Below are 22356 nucleotides of genomic sequence, written 5' to 3' on the forward strand. Positions count from 1 at the left end.
AAACACACACTGCTATATACACACACACACATTCACACACTGCTATATACACACACACTGCTATATACACACACACATGCACACACTGCTATATACACACACACTGCAATACACACACACACATGCACACACTGCTATATACACACACACTGCTATATATATACACACACACACACTGCTATATACACACATGCACGCACTGCTATATATACACACACACATGCACACACTGCTATATACACACACACTGCTATATACACACACATGCACACACTGCTATATACACACACACTGCTATAAACACACACACATGCACACACTGCTATATACACACACACTGCTATATACACACACACATGCACACACACACTGCTATATACACACACTGCTATATATACACACATTCACACACTGCTATATACACACACATGCACACACTGCTATATATACACACACATGCACACACTGCTATATATACACACACATGCACACACTGCTATATACACACACATGCACACACTGCTATATATACACACATGTACACACTGCTATATACACACACAGACACATATCTACACCCTGCATATGTACATACACTGACTTTCCTTGTAAGCTCTGTCCAGCATTCTTCTTATTGCAGCTTTCTTAATTGTGCATCTTCTCACCCATGAGGAAAAATGCCACATAAATAAGAATACAGCAGACTAGCAGCTAGGCTCTCCCATGAGGCAGGCAGAGAAAGCTTTCTGGTCCTGCTGAGCTGCCGTCCTCTGCCCCGCCCCCTCCCTCTCATCCCTGCACTCAGCGGAGCTCAGTCCCACTGCTAAGAAAGTTTGTAAGGGACCCGGGCAGGCTCTGACTTCTGAAATAATATTAAAAGAATGGAGGTTGTGCTGTATCACATACTATGCAGCACAGCACATCTTTCACTCTTTTGATTTGTGTGGAACCTTGGGTGCCTCAGCCTGACCGGGCCCGTGGAGCCACCGGGCCCCGTAGCAGCTGCTATGGCTGCTACGGTGGTAGTTACGCCACTGTCAAGAAAAGCATCAAGGCCACACTTCTACTTGCTCAATACATGGACCATCTCTACATTGTGTGTGTTTCTCTGCTAACATTCACTGGAACCTATAGTGAGCTTACTACTATACAAAATGAACTTTATAAGCTTACCTGGCACAAGGGGCATGTGTTATTCATGCAAGTCACTATCTCCTGCATCTCCCTCTTCATCACAGTCTGAGGGAGGGAGGATGAGGAAGATGCTGGAGACATGGACTGAGTCACGCAGTGACTCGCATGAATAATACACAGCCCTTGTCACTCCTTTTGGCAGGGGGCCAGATAGGCTTACAAAGTTTATTTTCTGGAGATAGGAAGTATGCTAGAAGTATGCATTTTTTAGATGAAAACAATGTGGTAAAACGTTGGCATAGTACATATGGTTGGCATAGTGACAGGTATCCTTTGACCCCTTAACGCTCTGCGCCGTAGCTCTACAGCGCAGAGGTATAAGGGATGTATGAAGAGGGCTCACGGGCTGAGTCCTCTTCATACAAAGGTGGGGGTTTTTGCATATTTCAGAAAACCCCCACCGCTAATAACCGCGGTCGGTGCTTGCACCGATTGCGGCTATTAACCCCTCTGTTGCATTTAAAAGACGGCGGTGCGCGGGCACCGCCATCTCTGTTATGATCGCCGCGCCCTCGAACGTCGTCGGGGGAAGGGGGGGGGGGGCGACGATCGGTTGCCGTGGTAGCCTCGGGTCTTCGTTTGACCCGAGGATACATGGCTTCTGCATATCCATTACAATGAGCCACAGGCTCATTGTAATGTATAGTGTGCAAAAATGCCATATATTGCAATACTGTAGTATTGCAGTATATGGTAGGAGCGATCTGACCATCTAGGGTTAATGTACCCTAGATGGTCTAAAAAATAGTGAAAAAAAAAAGTTTCAAAAATAAAAAAAATTAATAAAATATTAAAAGTTCAAATCACCCCCCTTTCCCTAGAACGGATATAAAACATAATAAACAGTAAAAATCACAAACATATTAGGTATCGCCACGTCCCAAAATGCCCGATCTATCAAAATATAAAAACGGTTACGGCCGGCGGTGACCTCCGAAGCGGGAAATGGCGCCCAAATGTCCAAAAATGCGACTTTTACACCTTTTTACATAACATAAGAAATGAAATAAAAAATGATCAAAATGTCGCACAGACCTCAAAATGGTAGCAATGAAAACGTCGCCTCATTTCGCAAAAAATGACCCCTCACACATCTCTGTGCGCCAAAGTATGAAAAAGTTATTAGTGTCAGAAGATGGCAAAAATGTTTTTTTCTTTTTTGTACACATTTGTTTAATTTTTGAAAATGTATTAAAACACAGTAAAACCTATATAAATTTGGTATCAACGCGATCGCACCAAACCAAAGAATAAAGTAGGCATGTTATTTGGAGTGAAGAGTGAAAGTCGTAAAAACTGAGCCCACAAGAAATTTTTCCACATTTGGAATTTTTTTCAGCTTCGCAGTACACGGCATGTACACGGCATGTTAAAATAAATAACATTACGGGAAAGTAAAATTTGTTACGCACAAAATAAGCCCTCACACAGGTCTGTACACGTAAAAGTTGGAGGTTTGGAGAGCGAGAAATGAGCCGAAAAACCCTGCGTCCTTAAGGGGTTAAAGTTGCTTACTACTTATGTAGTCGAGTAATATTTTGTCATTACTTTTACTTTCTTCAGGATTGATTCTATGTTTTATCTCTGAAATCGTTATTGCCTTTTATTTATTTTTACACAAATATATCTTTATTATCATCTATTATTTCCCTTTACAATACTTTCCTCCTGCTTCTAATTTATAATTTATATAGGGTATATCTTTCTCACAGCATCTTAGCTGCTTTGAAAGATGCCCTATTCACTGTAGCTTGTATCCTGTTATTTGGAAACCAGGGACACTTACTCATAGATCCAGGCACTGTAGCTGTGGTAATCTTCTTATTTTTGTTATCCATGGCCTCCATCTTTCTAAAATAAACTTTTACAATTATGTTACTAGCCATGAGGGGTGTTTCCAAAGCCCCTCAATGCTGTAGCTTCACAGGCTGATATAATGAGCAGATCTCCCCATCCCTGCACTTCATGGTGCTGCTAGATTAGGCAGGCAGAGAGTGGAGCAGGGTAAGGGTGAGGTATGTTCTGCTCATTGTAACAGCCTGTGATGCTGCAGCAATGAGTGGCTCTGGAAACTGTAAAATTGTACAAAAAAACTCCAATTGTAAAATGTTATTTTAGAAGGAAGGAGCCCATGGATAACAAATAAGAAGAATATTATCACAGTCACAGTGCCTGGTTTATCCATGCTTGATTTTGATGGTAGATTTCCTTTAAATTACATTGCTGTGCCATTATGGTTACACTCAGCTGATGCTAAATCTCCTCCCTAAGACTTTGTGGTAGTGTAACAGCCTCCTAAGAATAACTATATCATCTAGCTGAGTGTAATTCTGATATCCTGTTTGTTCTACAAATTAGAAATATTGTATATCTAGTAGTGCCTCCTTGTGTTGGTAGTAGTGAGGGTATATAGTATGACACTGATGCCGAAGAAAACCCAAGTTAAAAGGTGGATGTTCAAGGTGGTGACTCAAGCACTTAGTGTCAAACTCCATTTATTTATGGGCAAAATGAATTAGCTATTTAATAGTTAAAGATCTTAGAGAAGAAGGATCGCACTCACACATAGATGCACCCTCTCAACCTGTACTTACTGTGCTACAGCCAAAAGTAGCTGGCACTAAGCTACACAAAATATATAGACAAATCTAAAAAGTGCTGGCACTAGTAAGTGTGGTAGTTACAGAAATGTAATAATCTCTAATAGAACAATATACCTTCCAAAATTTAAACTCCAAATGTGTCTACTTCATATCAGTCTACATACAAAGTAACAATATTAGACATAGTTAATGTTGTCAAAATATACTCTCTTTAAAATAGATCTTACTATAACCTAATTTCCTTGGACATAATAAAAACAATATAAAACAATATGTATGGCTTGTAATCTATTGATTTATTGTGTACATATTTGTACATTATTAATCCGTATTTAAAGCTCTTGATTCCATGCAATATGTCCAAAGGTAGCTCATTAGACACCTAGATTGCGTATTTGGGCTTTGTGTAGTATTTCTATGATAGTTCAACACAGTGGGGCACATTTACTTATCCGGTTCTGTTACGAATCCAGTTCCGGACTGTCCGACGAGGAGGAAGTCCGACGGGATTCACCATGATCCTGCATGTGTCACTTTCCTGCTGAGGTCCGCCGGAGTTCACCATCTTCTTCCCGGTGTATGTGAGTGCATGTCTTGCAACACAATTTGAATTTTAAATCCTGCGCTTAGTCTGAATGAGTCAGACGTACCACAGGTCACAGGAGAGCAGCGCTGCAACCTCTATAGGGATTAGCTTTTCCGATGGTAGGGATATTGTTTGTGAATGGCTTTGTCTCAATAGGTGGTCTGTGCACGATGATTAGACTGAATCTATCTTTTGCTTATGAATAGATATGGTTACCTTCTATGGAAATAAATGTCCTTACGAATCGGCCGATCCTTTTGCCATATACAAGAAGGTTTGTCTTATTCTCTAGAAGCGTTTTGAAGTACCTTACTTCTTCTTCAGCTTTATACTTCTGCATCACCCCTGCCTTAGTGCAGAACACCAAATTAATCCTTCTAAAACAGAACTTCTTGTCTTTCCACCATCTACTAACCAACCTTACCCTGATCTCTCCATTTCTGTCTGTGATGTCATTATAACCCCGAGGCAGCAGGCTCACTGCCTTGGGGTTGTGCTGGACTCTGACCTCTCCTTTGCATCGTATATTCAAAAATATTTCTAGAATCCGACCATTTCTTACAATTGAAAACTCTAAACCACTAATTGTCGCTCTGATTCACTTTTGTCTCGACTACTGTAACTCCCTACTAATCGGTCTTCCACTCACTAAACTCTCTCCTCTATAATCTATTCTAAATGCAGCAGCCAGGCTCGTCTTTCAGGCAAAACGCTACAGGTTGGCCTCTAGTCTGTGCCAGTCACTGCACTGGTTGCCCGTCTTCTCCTTCCGAATACAGTTTAAGTTAATAACCCTCATCCACAAAGGTCTTCGTAATGCTGCACCCCCCTACCTCCCCTCTCTCATCTCAGTCTATCATTCAACCCGTGCTCTTCAATCTGCCAGTGATATTCGATTATTCTCTTCCTTGATTCAAACTTCCCACGCAGATCTCCAGGACTTCTGCACCAATTCTCTGGAAAGCCCTACGCCGGCCTATCAAACTATTACCCAACCCTAAATGCTTCAAACATTTTCTTAAAACTCATTTATTTAGGCAAGCGTATCACACTCGCTAACTGCATGAAACTTTAACTCTTTATTAACCAATTCTGGGCAATCCCCCGGTTTGTTATCCGGAAAATGCTTCTCTGCAGTCCCACGGCTATGGATTTTGTATATAAGATGGCGGCTGATGGCTGGTTCAAGCAGCAGTATTTTTATTTGTTAAATTACTTATATTCCATCCCCTTTAAAAAAATGGCTGGTCCATGATACAAGCTTTTATACCTCTGTTGTCAGCCCCTCATCCTCATAGACTGTAAGCTCTTGCGAGCAGGGCCCTCACTCCTATTTCACATGGCTGTTGTTACGTCTTTTTATTTGTATGTTCCCCAAAATCTGTAAAGCGCTACAGAATTTGATGGCGCTATATAAATAAAGATTATTATTATTATTACTATTTTTCAGTAGATTTAAGAGAAATCTCTACTGAACAAGTAAGATACTTCAAAGCGCTTGGGAATAAAAAAAACCTATACTGTAGTGTGTATATATATACAGGCGGTCCCCTACTTAAGAACACTCAACTTACATACGACCCCTAGTTACAAATAGACCTCTGGATATTGGTAATTTATTGTGCTTTAGTCCTAGACTACAATGATCAGCTGTAACAGTTATCACATGTGTCTGTAATGAAGCTTTAGTGTTAATCCTGATTCTTAAGGCAACCCAACATTTTTAAAATCCAATTGTCACTGAGACCAAAAAAGTTCTGGCTGGGATTACAATGATAAAATATAGAGTTCCGACTTACATACAAATTCAACTTAAGAACAAACCTACAGACCCTATCTTGTATATAACCCGGGGACTGCCTGTATATGATATATACGATGGTGCCAGCCACATATATATATATACACACTGTAGTGCTGCAGTGCCAGCAACATATGTATACACCATGGTGGCAGCTATATATATATGGTGCATATATATATATATATATATATATATATATATATATATATATATATATATATATACACCATAGTTCCAGCCAGGGGAGATAAATAAAAGAGCAGGAACAAATGTAAAGGGAGGATAAAATTAAAGATGGGGCATTATATTTTGCTGAGTTGCATTAGCAGGTACAATAGAGGTTCTTAGGGGAGTTGGCCACAGGAAAGGGACAATATACTATAAGGTTGATAATATACTGTGTTTGGTAGTGGGAAAAGGGGCGGTGGTTTGGGAAAAAGGGAGGGGCCATCTGTCCCTCTTTCTCTCCCCAAAAGTTGGGAGGTATGCACACTTGGCAACCTGCAGTGTGATCTTACAGTAATATTCCCATAGAACTGAAATACAGATACAAAATCTTCTACGTTTCACAGTAGCAGCCAAGTCTATGAGATTTCAAGTAATGTTATCTGCCCTCTGAGGGAAATCTACAGTGCAGTTTTGTAGTCTCCAGCATGTGAATTATAAGATTTTAACTGCTGATTTCAGCTTTCAATCCAATGATCCTATTTAGTTTTGCTTTTTATCTCTTGTGTCTTTTATCTCAGGAACCCCACAAAGTAGTGTGAACAGTGCGCACAGTTCAGAAGGGACAGCATTTGTAAAGCTTGGCTGGTTAGAGCAAGACTTGCCGGAGGTGTGAAGCTAAGGAGAATAAATAAGATATTTTCTATGGCAAAAACAGATTGTTGATATTTTGCTTATGCCCATAGCTCACCCTAGTTGAAGATCTCTGCCAATATTCATGTGCTGGATACTTACTCTTGAATATCCATCCAGTAGATGGCAGTGAATCCTATGGTAAGTGTACAATTCTTATGCACTAGAATTTTTGTTCATGAAAAAACCTGGAATTTTTATCAATTTATCAGAATTAGGAGCAAAGTTTTTATAAATATTACCTAATTATTATTTTTTCTGTGTTTTTAGGTGAGTGCTGCTTGTCTATACGATCAGAGAACATTAACACCGAGCATCATATTCAAGTATTTCTATCTCAAAGAGGGGAGGAAACAGGGTCTCTAAGGGGTCGGCTGAGAACGAGTCACCTCCTATTATCTAATTTAGAGAGAACCCCTAACATAGCAGGCAAAGAAACTAAGAAAGGTAGGAAATATATTAGGGGGTGCTGGCTATACCCTTTATAAGTATTTTTTGCATTTGTATTTGCCACGTCAAGGACGCCGCTGCCTCGTCACATGACTTGGGGTGCGACAGTACAGGTTCATTTGGCGCACTCATCCAGGACACAAATTGATTATAAATCATACAGCTCCAGCACTCCTAATCCACAGCCACCACTAATTACATCTATACTGGAACCAATAAGTATCCCACTCTACATCCACTCTTCTCAAGCAATCACCTTGTCACACCACTAGACATGCACACTCAGCACTCTAGCAGTCACACAGCTAACCACACTTCACACGTCTATGAGTTCGCAGAGCATACAGGGACCAAAATTAGAATATAATCTTTAATTACAAAATGTGTACAGTGCGTCCAAAAAGATGTTAAAAACGAAAGAATTACAAAATAAAATGACACACAACATGGAAAAACAGTTATAAAATAAAAAGGGAAAAAAATAACAGAAACTTACAAATTAAAGTAAATTCTGGTTCCCTGGAGGTGGGAGAAATATGGAACACACTCAGCTTGTCTTAGTAGCCCCCATAGAGTGAACCCTGTATTCCACTTTATCATATTGTTTTATATGTTCTCTGTTTGGTTCCGGTTTCAGAACCTCCAATTGATTGATTAGTCCACGGGGTCATTCAGGATTGGACAAAGTGTTAGTGAGGGGGGGAGAGTCCAGGAATATACAAACATTTCAGAGTTTAAAAGGCTGTAAAGACACCAGGATGTTGTGAAAGCTGCCTGGACGCTTCAAGAGATACTAATTGGCAAATAGTTCAACCATTCTACACATTGAATATAAGTCCTTCCCTCACATAATTTATTATATTTGGAAAGTTAATTAAACAATATGCATATGTTTCACCATGAATTGTAGACTTCTACAGAAATGGAGTTGTAATAAATATGTCTCACATTAACTAGCTAAACTAAGTTCCAATCTACACATTTACTTACCCGGTCCAGTCGCAATCCCGTGGCACGTTGTCCGACGAGGAATCGGCCGGGATTCACTAAGGTCATGCGCCCGATATCCAGCAGGTGTCGCTGCTGCCCCGAGGTCTGCCGGAGTTCACCTTCTTCTCCCTGGAGCATGTGAGTGCTTGATCTTGTACACAAAAGTTTTTTAAATTCAGCGTTTTTTCCGAATCCGTCGGGTTGTCCGACAGCCACGCCCCCTGATTTCCGTGGCGTGAAAGACGGCGCCAATGCACCCTCTCCATAGCCGATGAGCCCTCTCCATAGCCGGTAAGTCTTTGCTGCATATTGCACCGATCACGTGTGTTATAACAGCGATCGCTGCCCGCAGCCTCGAAAAAGATGGCGGCGCATGGGTGTATAAATATACATAAACAGTAAAAATCATAAACACATTAGGTATCGACGAGTCTGAAAATGCCCGATCTATCAAAATATATTAACGGTTTTTCAATGCGTTTAACCCCGTAACGGAAAAGAGTGCCCAAAGTCGAAAATGGCACTTTTCTGCCATTTCGAAAAATATAAAAAAATCTATAAAAAGTGATCAAAAGGTCGTACAGTCCTAAAAATGATATCATTAAAAATAGTATCAAGTGTCGCATAAAATGACACCACCCACAGCTCTGTACACCAAAGTATAAAAAAGTTATTAGCGCCAGAAGACGGCAAAATAAAATAAAATTTTTTTGTACAGGAGGTTTTAATTTTTGTAAATGTATGAAAACATTATAAAACCTATACAAACTTGGTATTCCCCTAATCGTAACAACCCAAAGAATAAAATAGACATGTCATTTGGGGCGTACAGAGAAATCCGTAATATCCAAACCCACAAGAAAATGGCGCAAATGCGTTTTTTCACCATTTTCACTGCCTTTGGAATTTGGGGAGTGAAAAATGGAAATGAAAATACAGGAAAGGGCCTGGTCCTTAATCAGTTAAAAGAAGGTTTGAAGTGTAACTACACCTTTGTTTTTTTATATTTCATAAATTATAGAACAGGTGATGTAACATCCAATATAAATCAGCTTCTAAGTGTTGTTTCTGCTCATTTTGTTCCGTTATCTGAAAGCCTTTTGAGGCCAGTCCATTTAAGTCATATAATGATACTAGTGATTAACCCTTTCAATACTTAGCTCTACACGTAACTTTTTATCTTTGAGCTGCCAGTAGAAAGCTAATTTTACAAACTGCTGAAATAAGAAAGGCAGCGGGATAATAAGGACACAGGAACATATTTGTTTAATAAAGAAGACTGTAATATTTCTATAATCATCTGCACTCTAGTTTTATGCAATTATTTTGAAGGTTTAGTTACACTTTACGTGTGATATAATTTTTAGACTTGCTTCAGTACTTAATATGGTAATGTAATGACCCTTTAAGGAACACAAAAGACAGTGAGCCCTGACACTGAACCCACCAATAAGAGGACTCAACAGAGCTGGGTCACAACATATAAGGCAGCAAAGTACAAAATCACTAAACAGAAGAGGTAGAAAAATAAGGCAAAGTCAGGAGATTAGAGTTCAAGGATACAGATAACACAGAAGGTATGGGGCTGATAACAAATGTTCTTTAAGGAGCAGTAAAGGGAACGGTAGGTGGAACATATATGTGATCTGAAAGCCCCAATTTATCCATTTACCCTTAAAGAAAATCTACCACATCATTTAACCTCTATATAGCATCACCAGTACTGGGTGTTTCTTTGTAAAAAAGTGTTTCATGTTAAAGTAAATGAACCAGTGGACATTATAGGAAACCCTCTGCACTCTTACTGCACCCCGCCCAGAGCACTTCTAGCACTCCTGCTGCCTCCTCATTCCTTGTCCCCTCCGCCTCATGATGACATAGGGGACAAGGGATGAGGGCTATAGGGGTTAAAATGGCTGTATAGGGCATGCAGTTTGGTGCCTGGTGAGGCCTGGAGCCCTTAAGGCTGATTTACATAAACACTATTTATTTGTGTGGAAATTAATAGAACATCAAATAATTGTAAACTTTAAATTATATATATAATTAAGAAAAGCAGCTTCTCGGTTCCTTGTTACTGACAGACTGCCTACGGATAAGCAGGATAGATTAACTCTTTCCATACCCAGAGAAAATTTAATTGATGATTCAACCCTCTAAGGAGAATAGGACTATCCAGCGACTGCCTCTAAAGAGTAAAGTCATTAGACAATTTAACAGGTTACTTTATCCCACTGCAGTATATTATATATTAGGTGTATATATACACTGAGATGATATACATTAAGCAGATTCAAAAGTGGCACTCACAGGTTTAAGTACAAAAATCTTTATTCAAAGATGTAACACATAGGGGAAAGCAGTGCATGATGACCGTCTATTTCACGCTTAGAATTGCTTTACCCAGCCATTGAATAGTAATACATATATATTATAGTTCTCTGTACTGTAGTATTGTTATTTGCAGGTCCATGCATTCCACCTGCAGTCACTTGTTAAAACAGTGGCACTACTAGATACCAGATACTATACATATGTAAAATGTCTGCATAGATAAATATGGGATATTCAAGACCTGTTCAGATGTGGATGACATTTCCTTTGTCAGTCAATGGTTTTCATTCAGTCACTTGAGCAGTCCAAGAAACCACACCGGAGAGACTGAAGGAATACCCATGGACACAGGTCATCTAATGTATTTCTGTACTACATTGTTCCTTTTTGGGCATCATTTAGTGTGATGTTATTATTGGCCATGTTATAATGTATCTCTTTTACCATAGGTCCAGTTTCATTAATCAGTTACATGTGGGGATATTGTCTGGGGAATACTTGCTAAGGCAAATGTAATATTACATGCTGACTATTCCGATAGAATAGTTGTCTACATAATGCATGAATGGACCCCTTGTATTAGAGTAGCAGAAAAGCTTTTATCTTAATATGATGTTTACAAAATTTCTTACAACTCTTTTAAACATATGTCTACTCCCAATATGACCCATTCTCCTGATCATGTTACGCTTTACTATCTTTACAGTTGGAGAAAATGTTGTAATGGCTAAACATGCAGCTGACACTATGAGTAGCCGCTTACGCTCATCAGCATGTGCTAGCAGGTAAAGAATCATACATGTTGTGATAAATGTAAACTGGCGGGAGGAGGGCCTTATCCTACTCAAATTCCCCACGTTTCCCCAGCCTGGACCGGGTTTATATGAAAGGAGAACTGGTGGCAGCTCCTACTGTACAGGGCTGTGATTTATTGTTGTGCCATATTCGGAAGTTGTGTGGACTATTTTAAATCACTTCCTGCGCCTCTCGGAACCCGTGCGTTCTGGGAGTGTCTATAAAAGGATAACTAAAAGACCTTGCGTACCCTTCAGGGGTCCGAAACTTCGCGGTTTCCTTCACACATGTCTTAGATAAATCTAGTAATGAATATAGCCAGCATTCCTGCTGAATCCTGTTTAAAATGTTCCTTGCTCCTAGTTTTTAAGATCTCTAATCAAAAGCTGTCATTATTTCCTCCTAATCCATAAAAACTTTCCATTTTTTTTTTGTACAATAAAAAGTTAATATTGAAGAAATACGTAACTTTTTATTGTATGAAAAATAACTTTTATTTGGGCAGCTGCTTTCCCATATAGTAACTGTTTAAAGACGCGTAATAGCATGTTAAATCATAACCGCATTAGTATTGTTCTGCATTGGGGATACAACCCCTTTCAACTGTGTCATATCATCACCTCTAAATGAATAGGTTTATGGCTAGTGAACCAACAATGACTGCCAAAAAATACTGTAGCTCACCAGAAGGCAGAATATACAAACATATTAGTCTTCAGAAGCATACAAACAGAAGATGTTTTCTACTTAATAACAATAATAAATTTGCTCCTTCCAGTAGCATGTGCTTTTCTCAAAGCATGCATGTCTACAGTAAGTACAAATTACTTGTTATGCCAAAACTGCGAATGGCTCATTAAGTCAGTATGAGATGAGGTAGTATGACTCTGGAGATGATGCAGAATATTGAAATGTCAGATTCATGTGCATAGACACAGATATACAATCTGTATGAAACCCATATCTATACACATAGGGGGAATATATTGTATTAATGTAATATTTCTCCAACTGATGCACTGCTTGTCAGATTTACTAAATCCTGCACTCAAACTGAAATGAGGTCAGACCGGGCAGAGATTTCAGCTATTAAAAATGGAAGGCTGGACCTTTCACAGAAAACTGACAAAAATGTTGAAATGGAGCTTTTTACATGTCTTCTCTGACGGGGCATGTTAAATTCCCCCCATATTGTATAAAGGAGGGTGGGTCACCATTGGGCAGCAAATGGCCCTGTAGGTAGTATCAAAAGGTGTAGGATGAAAAGCTACAGAAAATACTACTGTGTATGATATGTTATGCCTTTTATTCTTCAGCCATTGCTTAAACTCATTAATCTTGATTAATCTCCCCTGAGGAAGCCACTGGGTGTGGCGATACGCGTGGGGCCTCATCCAGCCCCCATTCTCCCCCTTTTTCCCTGCCAGCCCAGCGCCTATTGGTAACTATCATTGCACATACTTTACCTTTTGCTATATTGGCTCCCCTACCTTTGCAGGGCAGCACATTCCATTGGTACTTCTGGCATATACCTTTTTTTGGCTTGTTACTTGTTGTACTGCATTTGCTGGACAGGTTTAAAAGGTTTGGGGGCTGTATAGGGAGGTGGTCTTTATGGGTACTTATCATATACCCTACCCTCCCTCTGGTTATGTGTAGAGGACTGTGTTCCTTTTTAAATGTTTTTATTCCCCTTTTTTTGGTGTGTTTTTCTATGTATTAATAAAATTTGTATTCTTGGCATAGCACATGGTTCTTTCTGATTTATTGCATTAATCTTGATTAAGCTAATGTATGATATACATACTCTGTCTATCAATGGCAGAACAAATAGTCAGGCAGATGGGATGTCTAGCCACAACAGAAACATTACATCCAAATATTGTCAGCAGGCAATTCGGTTGGAAGACATTGGTTGAATCTTCAAGAGTTTTGTCTCCAATATATGCACATATGTGTATGTAAATAACTCACTCCGGTTATTGCATAATTACATTATCATCCTAGGTGTTTATCCATTGCCTTTAGTATTGAGGTTTTTAATTAACAAGAGCAACTCCTGTAGATGTAAAATGTTTTCTCTTTTTCAGACCACGCCCTGCAAGTATTTGCTGTGAAAGTTACAGTAATGCTGAATATTTTCTGTTTGAAAGCATAAATTGCTCTTCCACACCGACATCTCCTAGGCCTCGCTCCGAGCTAATGAGGGGAGAGAAAATGCCACAACACGAGCAAAAACTATTTAGAGATGCCTTAGAATGTATATTTGCATCATCTCAAGCTAAGAGACCCAACTTCAGGTAAAAAAATAACCTATTTCAGGACATCTGTAATTCATGGCTATCTGTGGGGTAAGTGATTTGTGGGTACCACTCAAAACAAGAACAGGATTGACCACACTGTATCCCCAGCATACATTGATAAAACATTGACCTCTTAATAAATTATATTTACTACACCCCTGAATAAGTTATTGTATAGTGCCCCATAACAAATATATAGTCAACCCACTAAATTACTAAGTATATATGCCCCCTGTAGTGCCTCCCTAATTCATTATAATTTATACAGCATCCACAATTTATTATATAATATACAATATAATCCCCTAATTTATAAACAGCATTCCTGAATTATATACAGCACCCCTCTTATTAATTTACATATATCACCCCCTTATTAGTCTCTGTACTCCACTACCTCAAATATGCATGCAGTACCCCCTTTATTTTAAATAATGCACAGTGTCTACTAATTCATTTCTGTACAGCACCAAACAATTGATTAGTTTGAATACAGAACCTACTTATTACCATAATCTCTTTATGGAGTGCCAACACCAGTAATTGATGGCAGTAATGTAAATAAAAATGTATATAGTGGTGAAAGCAAGCATTTTCCCAGGATAGACCACTAGTTCCTGAATTACAACATTTTACACCCCTTCTTCTGCCTGTCATAGTTGACTTCCAGTTACCCAATCCACAGATCACAAGTTAAAATGGAGGTCTCAGGCGGATATACATTCAGTTATTAGGGGGACTTGTACACAGAATTAATTATTAGGGCAATGTGTGTAAAGAGGGTGCTGTATGTAAATTCAATTATTAGAGGGAGCTCTGTATAGGACAGAATTAATTATGAGGGCAGTGTGTATACATTATTAAGAGGCAGTGGTTTATAAATTCAATTACTGGTGTTTAATTAGCCAAAAATCAATATATAGACACCAAGCAAGGTTGCCATACACAGTTTTGGGGGCCAACATCAATCTTATACCAGCTAGTCAAGTGAGATAACTAAAATTCATAACTTTTTATTGGATATGCATTAAAAACCAACATCTAAATAAGATCAAATAACAGTAAAATCATCCAGGGAATCCAGCCCAGATGGTCACAGTATCACTGGGATCAAACAATGTACACACCAAATCCTCAGATAGAAAGTCTCTTGATCTCTTACAGGCACATAGATGTAGTAGAAAATATTTGCATCTTCCCATACATGCTGGTGTCTGTATAGAGTTACCTGGTGGGTTCCTGGGTCTGGAGTATAAGTCCTCTCCTGGGGAGGAATGGATGTGAGGAGAAATCAAAGGTGCCCCTTCACTCTCCCTGTCGTCCCGGAGTTGTCTCCCGCCCTTACAAGGGCAGTACCATTAAGACTTGCCCTATGAAAAATCAAAATTACTCCTGCACCCCCCCCACCCTGACGCGTTTCTTCACACATGGGATTCATCAGAGGGTCTACATCGGTGAAATGCGGACATTAAAAATTAGATACAGTGGCCCCTGTTATGGGGTCACTAAGGGGTATCAAATGTGCAGAGTGGCTAATATAGTGATAAGCGGGGCCCAAGTGAAGTGGCCACACTCATGATCCCTAGCTGGTCTCTAGAGTCCCCAGGAGAGGACTTATACTCCCGACCCAGGAACCTACCAGGTACCTCTGTACAGACACCAGCATGTATGGTAAGATGCAAATATTTTCTACTACATCGGTGTCTGTAAGAGATCAAGAGACTTTCTATCTAAGGATTTGGTGTGTACATTGTTTCATCCCAGTGATACTGTGACCATCTGGGCTGGATGCACTGGATGATTTTAGTGTTACAGGCAGTCCCCTACTTAAGAACACGCAACTTACATACAACCCCTAGTTACAAACGGACCTCTGGATATTGGTAATTTATTGTGCTTTAGTCCTAGGCTACAATAAACAGCTGTAACAGTTATCACAGGTGTCTGTAATGAAGCTTTAGTGTTAATCCTGGTTCTTATGACAACCCAACATTTTTAAAAATCCAATTGTCACAGAGACCAAAAAAGTTCTGGCTGGGATTACAATGATAAAATATACAGTTCCAACTTACATACAAATTCAACTTAAGAACAAACCTACAGACCCCATCTTGTATGTAACCCGGGGACTGCCTGTATTTGATATTATTTAGATGTTGGTTTTTAATGCATATCCATTAAAAAGCTTTGAATTATAGTTATCTCACTTGACTAGCTGGTATAAGATTGATATTTGCAAGGTGAGAGCAACGTTGGCCCCCAAAACACTGTATGGCAACCTTGCTTGGTGTCTATATATTGATTTTTGGCTAATTAAACACCAGTAATTGAATTTATAAACCACTGCCCCTTAATAATTTATACACACTGCCCTCATAATTATTTATGTCATATACAGAGTTCCCTCTAATAATTGAATTTATATACAGCACCCTCTTTACACACATTGCCCTAATAATTCATTCTGTGTACAAGTCCCCCTAATAACTGAATGTATATCCGCCTGAGACCTCCATTTTAACTTGTGATCTGTGGATACGGTAACTGGAAGTCAACTATGACAGGCAGAAGAAGGGGTGTAAAATGTTGTAATTCAGGAACTAGTGGTCTGTCATGGGAAAATGCTTGCTTTCACCACTATATACATTTTTATTTACATTATTGCCATACTATATCGCTATATATATGAGAAATGTTATGTTGCTATGGCTGCTTTGAATAGACAATAAAATATCTTGTGACTACAGTAAGTGAAACATGGATAATTTTCTCTAAAGGTTTATTGCATGCCATATATTATGTATACAATAAGAGGAGAAATATCCCTTGTGAGTAATGGAGGAAGTCAGTAAATATTCAGACTTGTTTAAAAAATGTTCACATCTACATATTTATCCAGTTTAGATGTCATTAGCAGCAAAATTCCATCTTCATGGTTTTGACATGAACTTTGCAGTCTTCATGTAACTGTACCTTGTGATATGCAATTTGGAGAACTAGTATATAATGTTGTTTGGCTCCAATTTCTATCTTCAAAATGTAACTAACTTTTCAACAAACTACAAATCCATATTGTGGAATAACAAATATCCATACAAAGAATAACAGATTCTGGTCAATATGTGACTGTCAGGTTTCTGGGATAGTGAACCCCCTGGACCACCGCAGACAATGACGCGAGCCAACACCTGGTACCGTAACTTAAGTGGCACCTGGTTTTCACCAGAGCCCGCAATAAAACGGGTTGGACTTGCTGCGGCATGGTACCACCAGGTTGTTCCACAGGTGTCCGTGGTGGCAGCCAAGGTCGAGGTACAAAGTCAGCAGGCAATCTCGTCAAGATAGGTGGCAAAGGTTCAGGGTCAGAGCCGGATCACGAGGTCAGGGCTGGCAGCAGAGGAGCGTAATCAGGAACAGGTCCGGGGTCACAACGGGAGGTCAATACACAGGAATAACTCACAGGAAACAGCTTTCTCGTAGGGATTGAGCACAAAGATCTGGCAGGGAATGCAGGGAAATGCCGGGCTTTATCCATTTCTTGAAAAGTGCCAGCACGAATTAGCAGTGCGCTGGCACTTTTAATCTTGTGAGTGCCGGCGCGCGCCCTAAGCGGCGGGGACTGGAATGCTGACCGTCCGGGCGAGAGTAGAAACGCGGAGAGGTAAGTTAGGTCCAGGGGCGCAGGAAGGTCCGGCGCCACAGGGAGGGGCAAGGGAGGGCATGTCATCCGAGATGGGGATCGCAGGGGTGCCCGTGACAGTGACTTGTAGTCTTCATTTTCGAGCAGCTTACATCCCTACTATCTGTGAGTTTAATGAGCAGTTTCTCCAATGGGTGGGGACTGTTTCTGTGATCCTCGGCTTCCTCCTCCATTGAGTTATTATGGATTCTGACCATTGTCACACATTGGTCTTCCATTCCATTAATGTCTGTAGGGCCTTCAGGACAGTCTACAGAATGGCCAATCAAGAAAGCTGTATGTTCTGCAAAGGCTCTCTGTTCTAGCATTGCCATGGGATAGGTGTCTGTCGATTCTAGAAGTAATGGTCATGGGACCCCCATGGCCGATCAGTGGCTTCAGTCGGGAGTGTCAACAATCCAAGGGTTCCCCAGACGATGTAACTGGGTGCCGAGGCATAAATTCACTGACTTTGATGCCAAGCTGAGCTTTCTGATGGCCATGTAATAATGGATTTCACAATATTCTTTAGTTATAACAACATTTGGCAAAATGACATCAGAAGACTAAATACAATATAATTCGTTTTCTCCTCTCCCGTGGATGAGTTTATATCACTGTGAATGGTGATGGCCTTAATTTCTTTTGAAAAGTGTCTCTAGTTTATTAAGATAATAAAGACGGCTGTTATAATCTAAGTGTTAATTAGAGACATTCATGTGGGTGTAATTTTAAATTGAATAAATATGTGTCACATAACCAGAATTTTTGGTGTCAAAATACATTTTTTATTTTTATTATGCATATTTTTAAATCCAGCAGTGGAAATTTCTGCAAGTATTGAAACTTTGGTGTTTACATTGAAGTAGTCTTTCATCTTTTCAGCTGTTAACGTGTTTCTACTTTTTAGGGAATGTAATAAAAAGATTATGCCAAATCCAAATGATTAAATGGTTAACCTATGCAGCACACTTCTTATTTCTAGGCTCTTTTAACATGTATGTTACACATTTTATCTGTTATTTCTAAAGTTTCTTTTGTTTAACAGACCGCTGTCCACACAGATGTGATTGATGATGAACTGGACTGATCTGGCAAGCTCTGCGCAGCGCTGCGGAATATGTTGGCGCTATATAAATAAAGGAATTATTATTTGTAAATATCCCATCAAGGTTACTGGGCAAATAGAAATGACAGTTGACCAGTAGATGGCAGCACTGATTTATGAGCAGTAAATACTTAAACTAAATTCAAGCCAACCGTTAATTAATGTTAATCCGATAAAATATTAATAAAGATCCTGTCGAAAGACAAACTGTATTCATTACTTTTGTTTCTAGGGTCACCAAGTGCAAGGCAATGACTTATTTGTGCATGGAGTCTCAGTTATTTTGCAAATTAGTTGTTCCAGGTGATGCTGAACAGCAAAGGAAGAAGAAAACAGGTGTACTAGTTGTACTAAGTGGCATGTCCCCGCCCTTGGTGCACCAAATAGCTGATTTGCATGAATATAAAAATGGAACTGAGATACAGGAGAGCTATGTCTGGAAAACAATGCTGAGACTCCTTTTAAAGGGGTTGTACAACAAATATAAGCATGTTTTTTGGGTACTAAAAAAAATATCACGCTCCCCAACACATATATTAAAAGTTATCTGAAGTGACATATACACTTTAATCAAATGTATAGTTTTTACCAAGTAAAAGCATGTCTACCTATACTTCATCTTCAAGGTGAAAATGTCATAGTTAACTACTCTGTAAAAAAAACTGTAAAAAAAAAACTCTTTCCATGATGTCGTAAAAAAAATCAACCAGTTAAAAAAACATTAAAAAACCTACAAATACTTGCCCCCGCTCCTCTTCACCATGATCACCTACAAAAGTAAGTTATGGGAGCATGGTGGAAGGAGGTTCGGGCCGTGCATAATTAGCAGCCCGGAGCCCTGGACATCTTGTCCCCGCACTGCTGCGAATTATAACTCTCTTTTCTAGATGATCCCAGCGTGTTAAGATTAGCACGGACAGCGCTAGGATCAACATCAAGAGGAGCGGGGAGTGAGTATTTGTAGGTTTTTAAAATGTTTTTTAACCAGTTGATTTCCTTTAAACAACTATTTTCACATGTAAAAATATTTTTTTTACACTTCTCAATACAGTCATGTGCCAAATCTTGTTATTGAGCACAGAGAAAATTATTTATACATGTATCAGCTTGTGCTAGGCACCTTGTGATGACAGATTTTTGTTTCTACTTCTACATCATAACATCTTGCAGCTGCTACTTGACATTGATTTCTAAGTACTATAGAAATTTACACAGAGAAAGACACACAGTTTTTGGTGATGGAAACCATTCCGCAATACAGGGTTGCCAATAGGAATTTCAGGCTCCAATACACGCAAATCCCCCCCCCCTCCCGTATCAATCCCAATCTAATGAACCATAGGACATATGAATAAAAAGATTGCGATCCACTGCTTCAACAAATAGTAAAATAATGTCCTTTTGTTAAGATAGAAACCCTTTGACCATGATTAAGACTTTGTAAAGTCAAAACACGTCGGTGTAAGGGTTTCTACAAATGTGCACCATGGAATTTGAATCTTAATAAAAAGGACTTTATTTCACTATTCGTTGGAGTCCTGGATCTCAATCTTCGCGGCGTAGGTCTGTGCACACTCCGGATGTTGAAGGATCAGGTGAGCTGAGTATATGGACCCAATATGACATATGAATGTCACACACACTAGAAGGTAAGTCAGTGACTACAGTACTAATCATGCCAGGGGCGGTGATAAAGTAGTGGGCATTTGCCCAGGCCCCCTGGAGAGGAGAATCTCTTCTTTCAAATGAAGTTAAAATTGTTTTTCCAGGTGTCAGGGAACCAGATATATTTAGATTTAAAGTAAGAATTTCAGGTGTGAAATTTAGATTCCTATAAAAGAGGAGACTCTCCTCTTTCATAAGAAAAAATAAGTGAGGTTCTATGTGTCACAGAGCCAGAGATACAGCTCCCTGAAGTGTACCGCCCTTTTAGATTCTTAGCCATTAGGATACAGGGAGAATTTGCTGCATACAGGAGCTGCTGCACCTCACAGACAATGGAAATATTCACTTTATATGTTACTTATTTTTGATAAGGGATAATATCAACTAATGTTCATGTTTTTAACCCTCTCCTATCCAGAACTATGTAACAACATACCTGCTCTCTTATTTCCTTTTATTTTGTGATCGTTTTGTTTGCAAAAAATTGACTGATGCAATGAACATTCGATCCTCTTCACTTAATGTGGCTACATATCACACCATCCTCCATTATTTACACCCATGTTATGACGTTTTCACTCTCATTCTTATGAAGCACAGTGGGTTCTGTTATTGTGCAGCTAATACAATGGCGCACATCTAAAAGTGACTTTTGTTATCTCATTAGCTTGGTTTATGGATATATAGTTATTATTTGGATAACCATTGTACAAGGGAGCATACAGTGATAGATCTGTGTGACGCTCAGTACAATTTTCTGCAGAAATAGTTTGGTGTCCCCTGCGGATTTAACGTTCCCTTTGCTGCATATTTTGGTGAATATACACATGTGGGGTATGTATGACCTCCTCACATCTTGCTGTTTTGAGAAAGTATATTTTCTTTATATAAGTATTCTGGATTTGTACATATTTTAAAGGAAAAAGTTGCATGAAGGTGGTAGTGTGTATGAATTAAAAAGTTATTCTTGTTTACATGGTGATTCCTGGAAAAAAATTGATTTTGACAGAATAGGAGCTTTTTATTTATGGACAGCAGCCAAATATGGCATGGTTTTTGTTTTAGCATTTTTGGGAGTGTATTGTGGTAAATATGGACACATTGGGGAACATTTACTAAGGGTAAATCCGTGCCAGTTTGCACGCGACATAAATTTGGGGCAGGCCGGTGGACAACGCGCAAGACTTAACATTTAGAATTGTGTCACAAGACACGCACTTACAAGCACTGGGAAGAAGAAGGTGAATTCCAGCGGTGAATTCTATCTACTGTAAATATAATCTACTTTATAGTTCTGCATCTAGATATCTCTATCATCTTTCATATTTATCTTAATAATAATAATTTCTTTATTAAATAAGCGAAGCGGGAATGCAGCCTGACAAGGTAACATCTAAGCGAGGTTGAAGGGACTCAGCTGAGGGACAAGATCCCACTATAACATAAAAGAGTGCACGCTTTTTACACTGACATCAGATGATTCCATAGATTACGACAGAACCAGTTCTGTTAAACACGGATACATGTAGAAACCCCCCAAAAGAGTGGAGAGGGTGTCGGCAGTAATATTGCATTGACGTCACTGGTCATTTTGCCCTTCATTTCATCCATCAGTGTCCGCTTTCAATCGGTCAATAATCCATCAGTATTGCTAAAGCCAAAAAGGAGTGGATCCAAAACAGAGATGACCAGTAAATGGGATATCTGCATGTCCTCTGTGTTCTGTATCCACTCCTGCTTTTGGCTATCAATCCTGGAGCTTTTCATTCCTTCTGACAGATGAAATGAACGGAAAAACTAAACATAGTGGCAACGTCATAGAGCGGTGGAGGGTGAAAACAGCATTATGGAAATAACAGGGGGTTCCAGGGACACTACTGGCTGTGCAGGAAAGCTTCTCTACTGCAAACACCGCAAGTTGCGGCCACGCATCAAGTTCGGCTGCCCAGTAGTCCAGAGAATCCTCTACCTGGGGTGATAAAGTGCT

At 39.4% G+C, this 22356-nt stretch overlaps 1 protein-coding gene across 3 annotated transcripts in view; it reads left to right on the top strand.

The window, feature by feature from the left end:
- Nucleotides 1-18892, top strand: part of LOC140076494 (phosphatidylinositol 3,4,5-trisphosphate 5-phosphatase 2A-like) — an 85546-nt gene extending 66654 nt beyond the window's left edge. For all 3 annotated transcript variants that reach the window (XM_072123022.1, XM_072123020.1, XM_072123023.1), the window contains 6 exons: nucleotides 6934-7022; nucleotides 7099-7186; nucleotides 7316-7492; nucleotides 11526-11604; nucleotides 13705-13914; nucleotides 18645-18892. In XM_072123022.1, coding sequence (XP_071979123.1) covers nucleotides 6934-7022; nucleotides 7099-7186; nucleotides 7316-7492; nucleotides 11526-11604; nucleotides 13705-13914; nucleotides 18645-18666 — 665 coding nt within the window. In that variant the 3' untranslated portion in view covers nucleotides 18667-18892. The remainder of the gene's footprint in view (nucleotides 1-6933; nucleotides 7023-7098; nucleotides 7187-7315; nucleotides 7493-11525; nucleotides 11605-13704; nucleotides 13915-18644) is intronic.
- Nucleotides 18893-22356: the final 3464 nt, after the last annotated feature.

This window comes from Engystomops pustulosus, chromosome 9 (assembly GCF_040894005.1).
Source record: "Engystomops pustulosus chromosome 9, aEngPut4.maternal, whole genome shotgun sequence".
Lineage (NCBI taxonomy): Eukaryota > Metazoa > Chordata > Amphibia > Anura > Leptodactylidae > Engystomops > Engystomops pustulosus.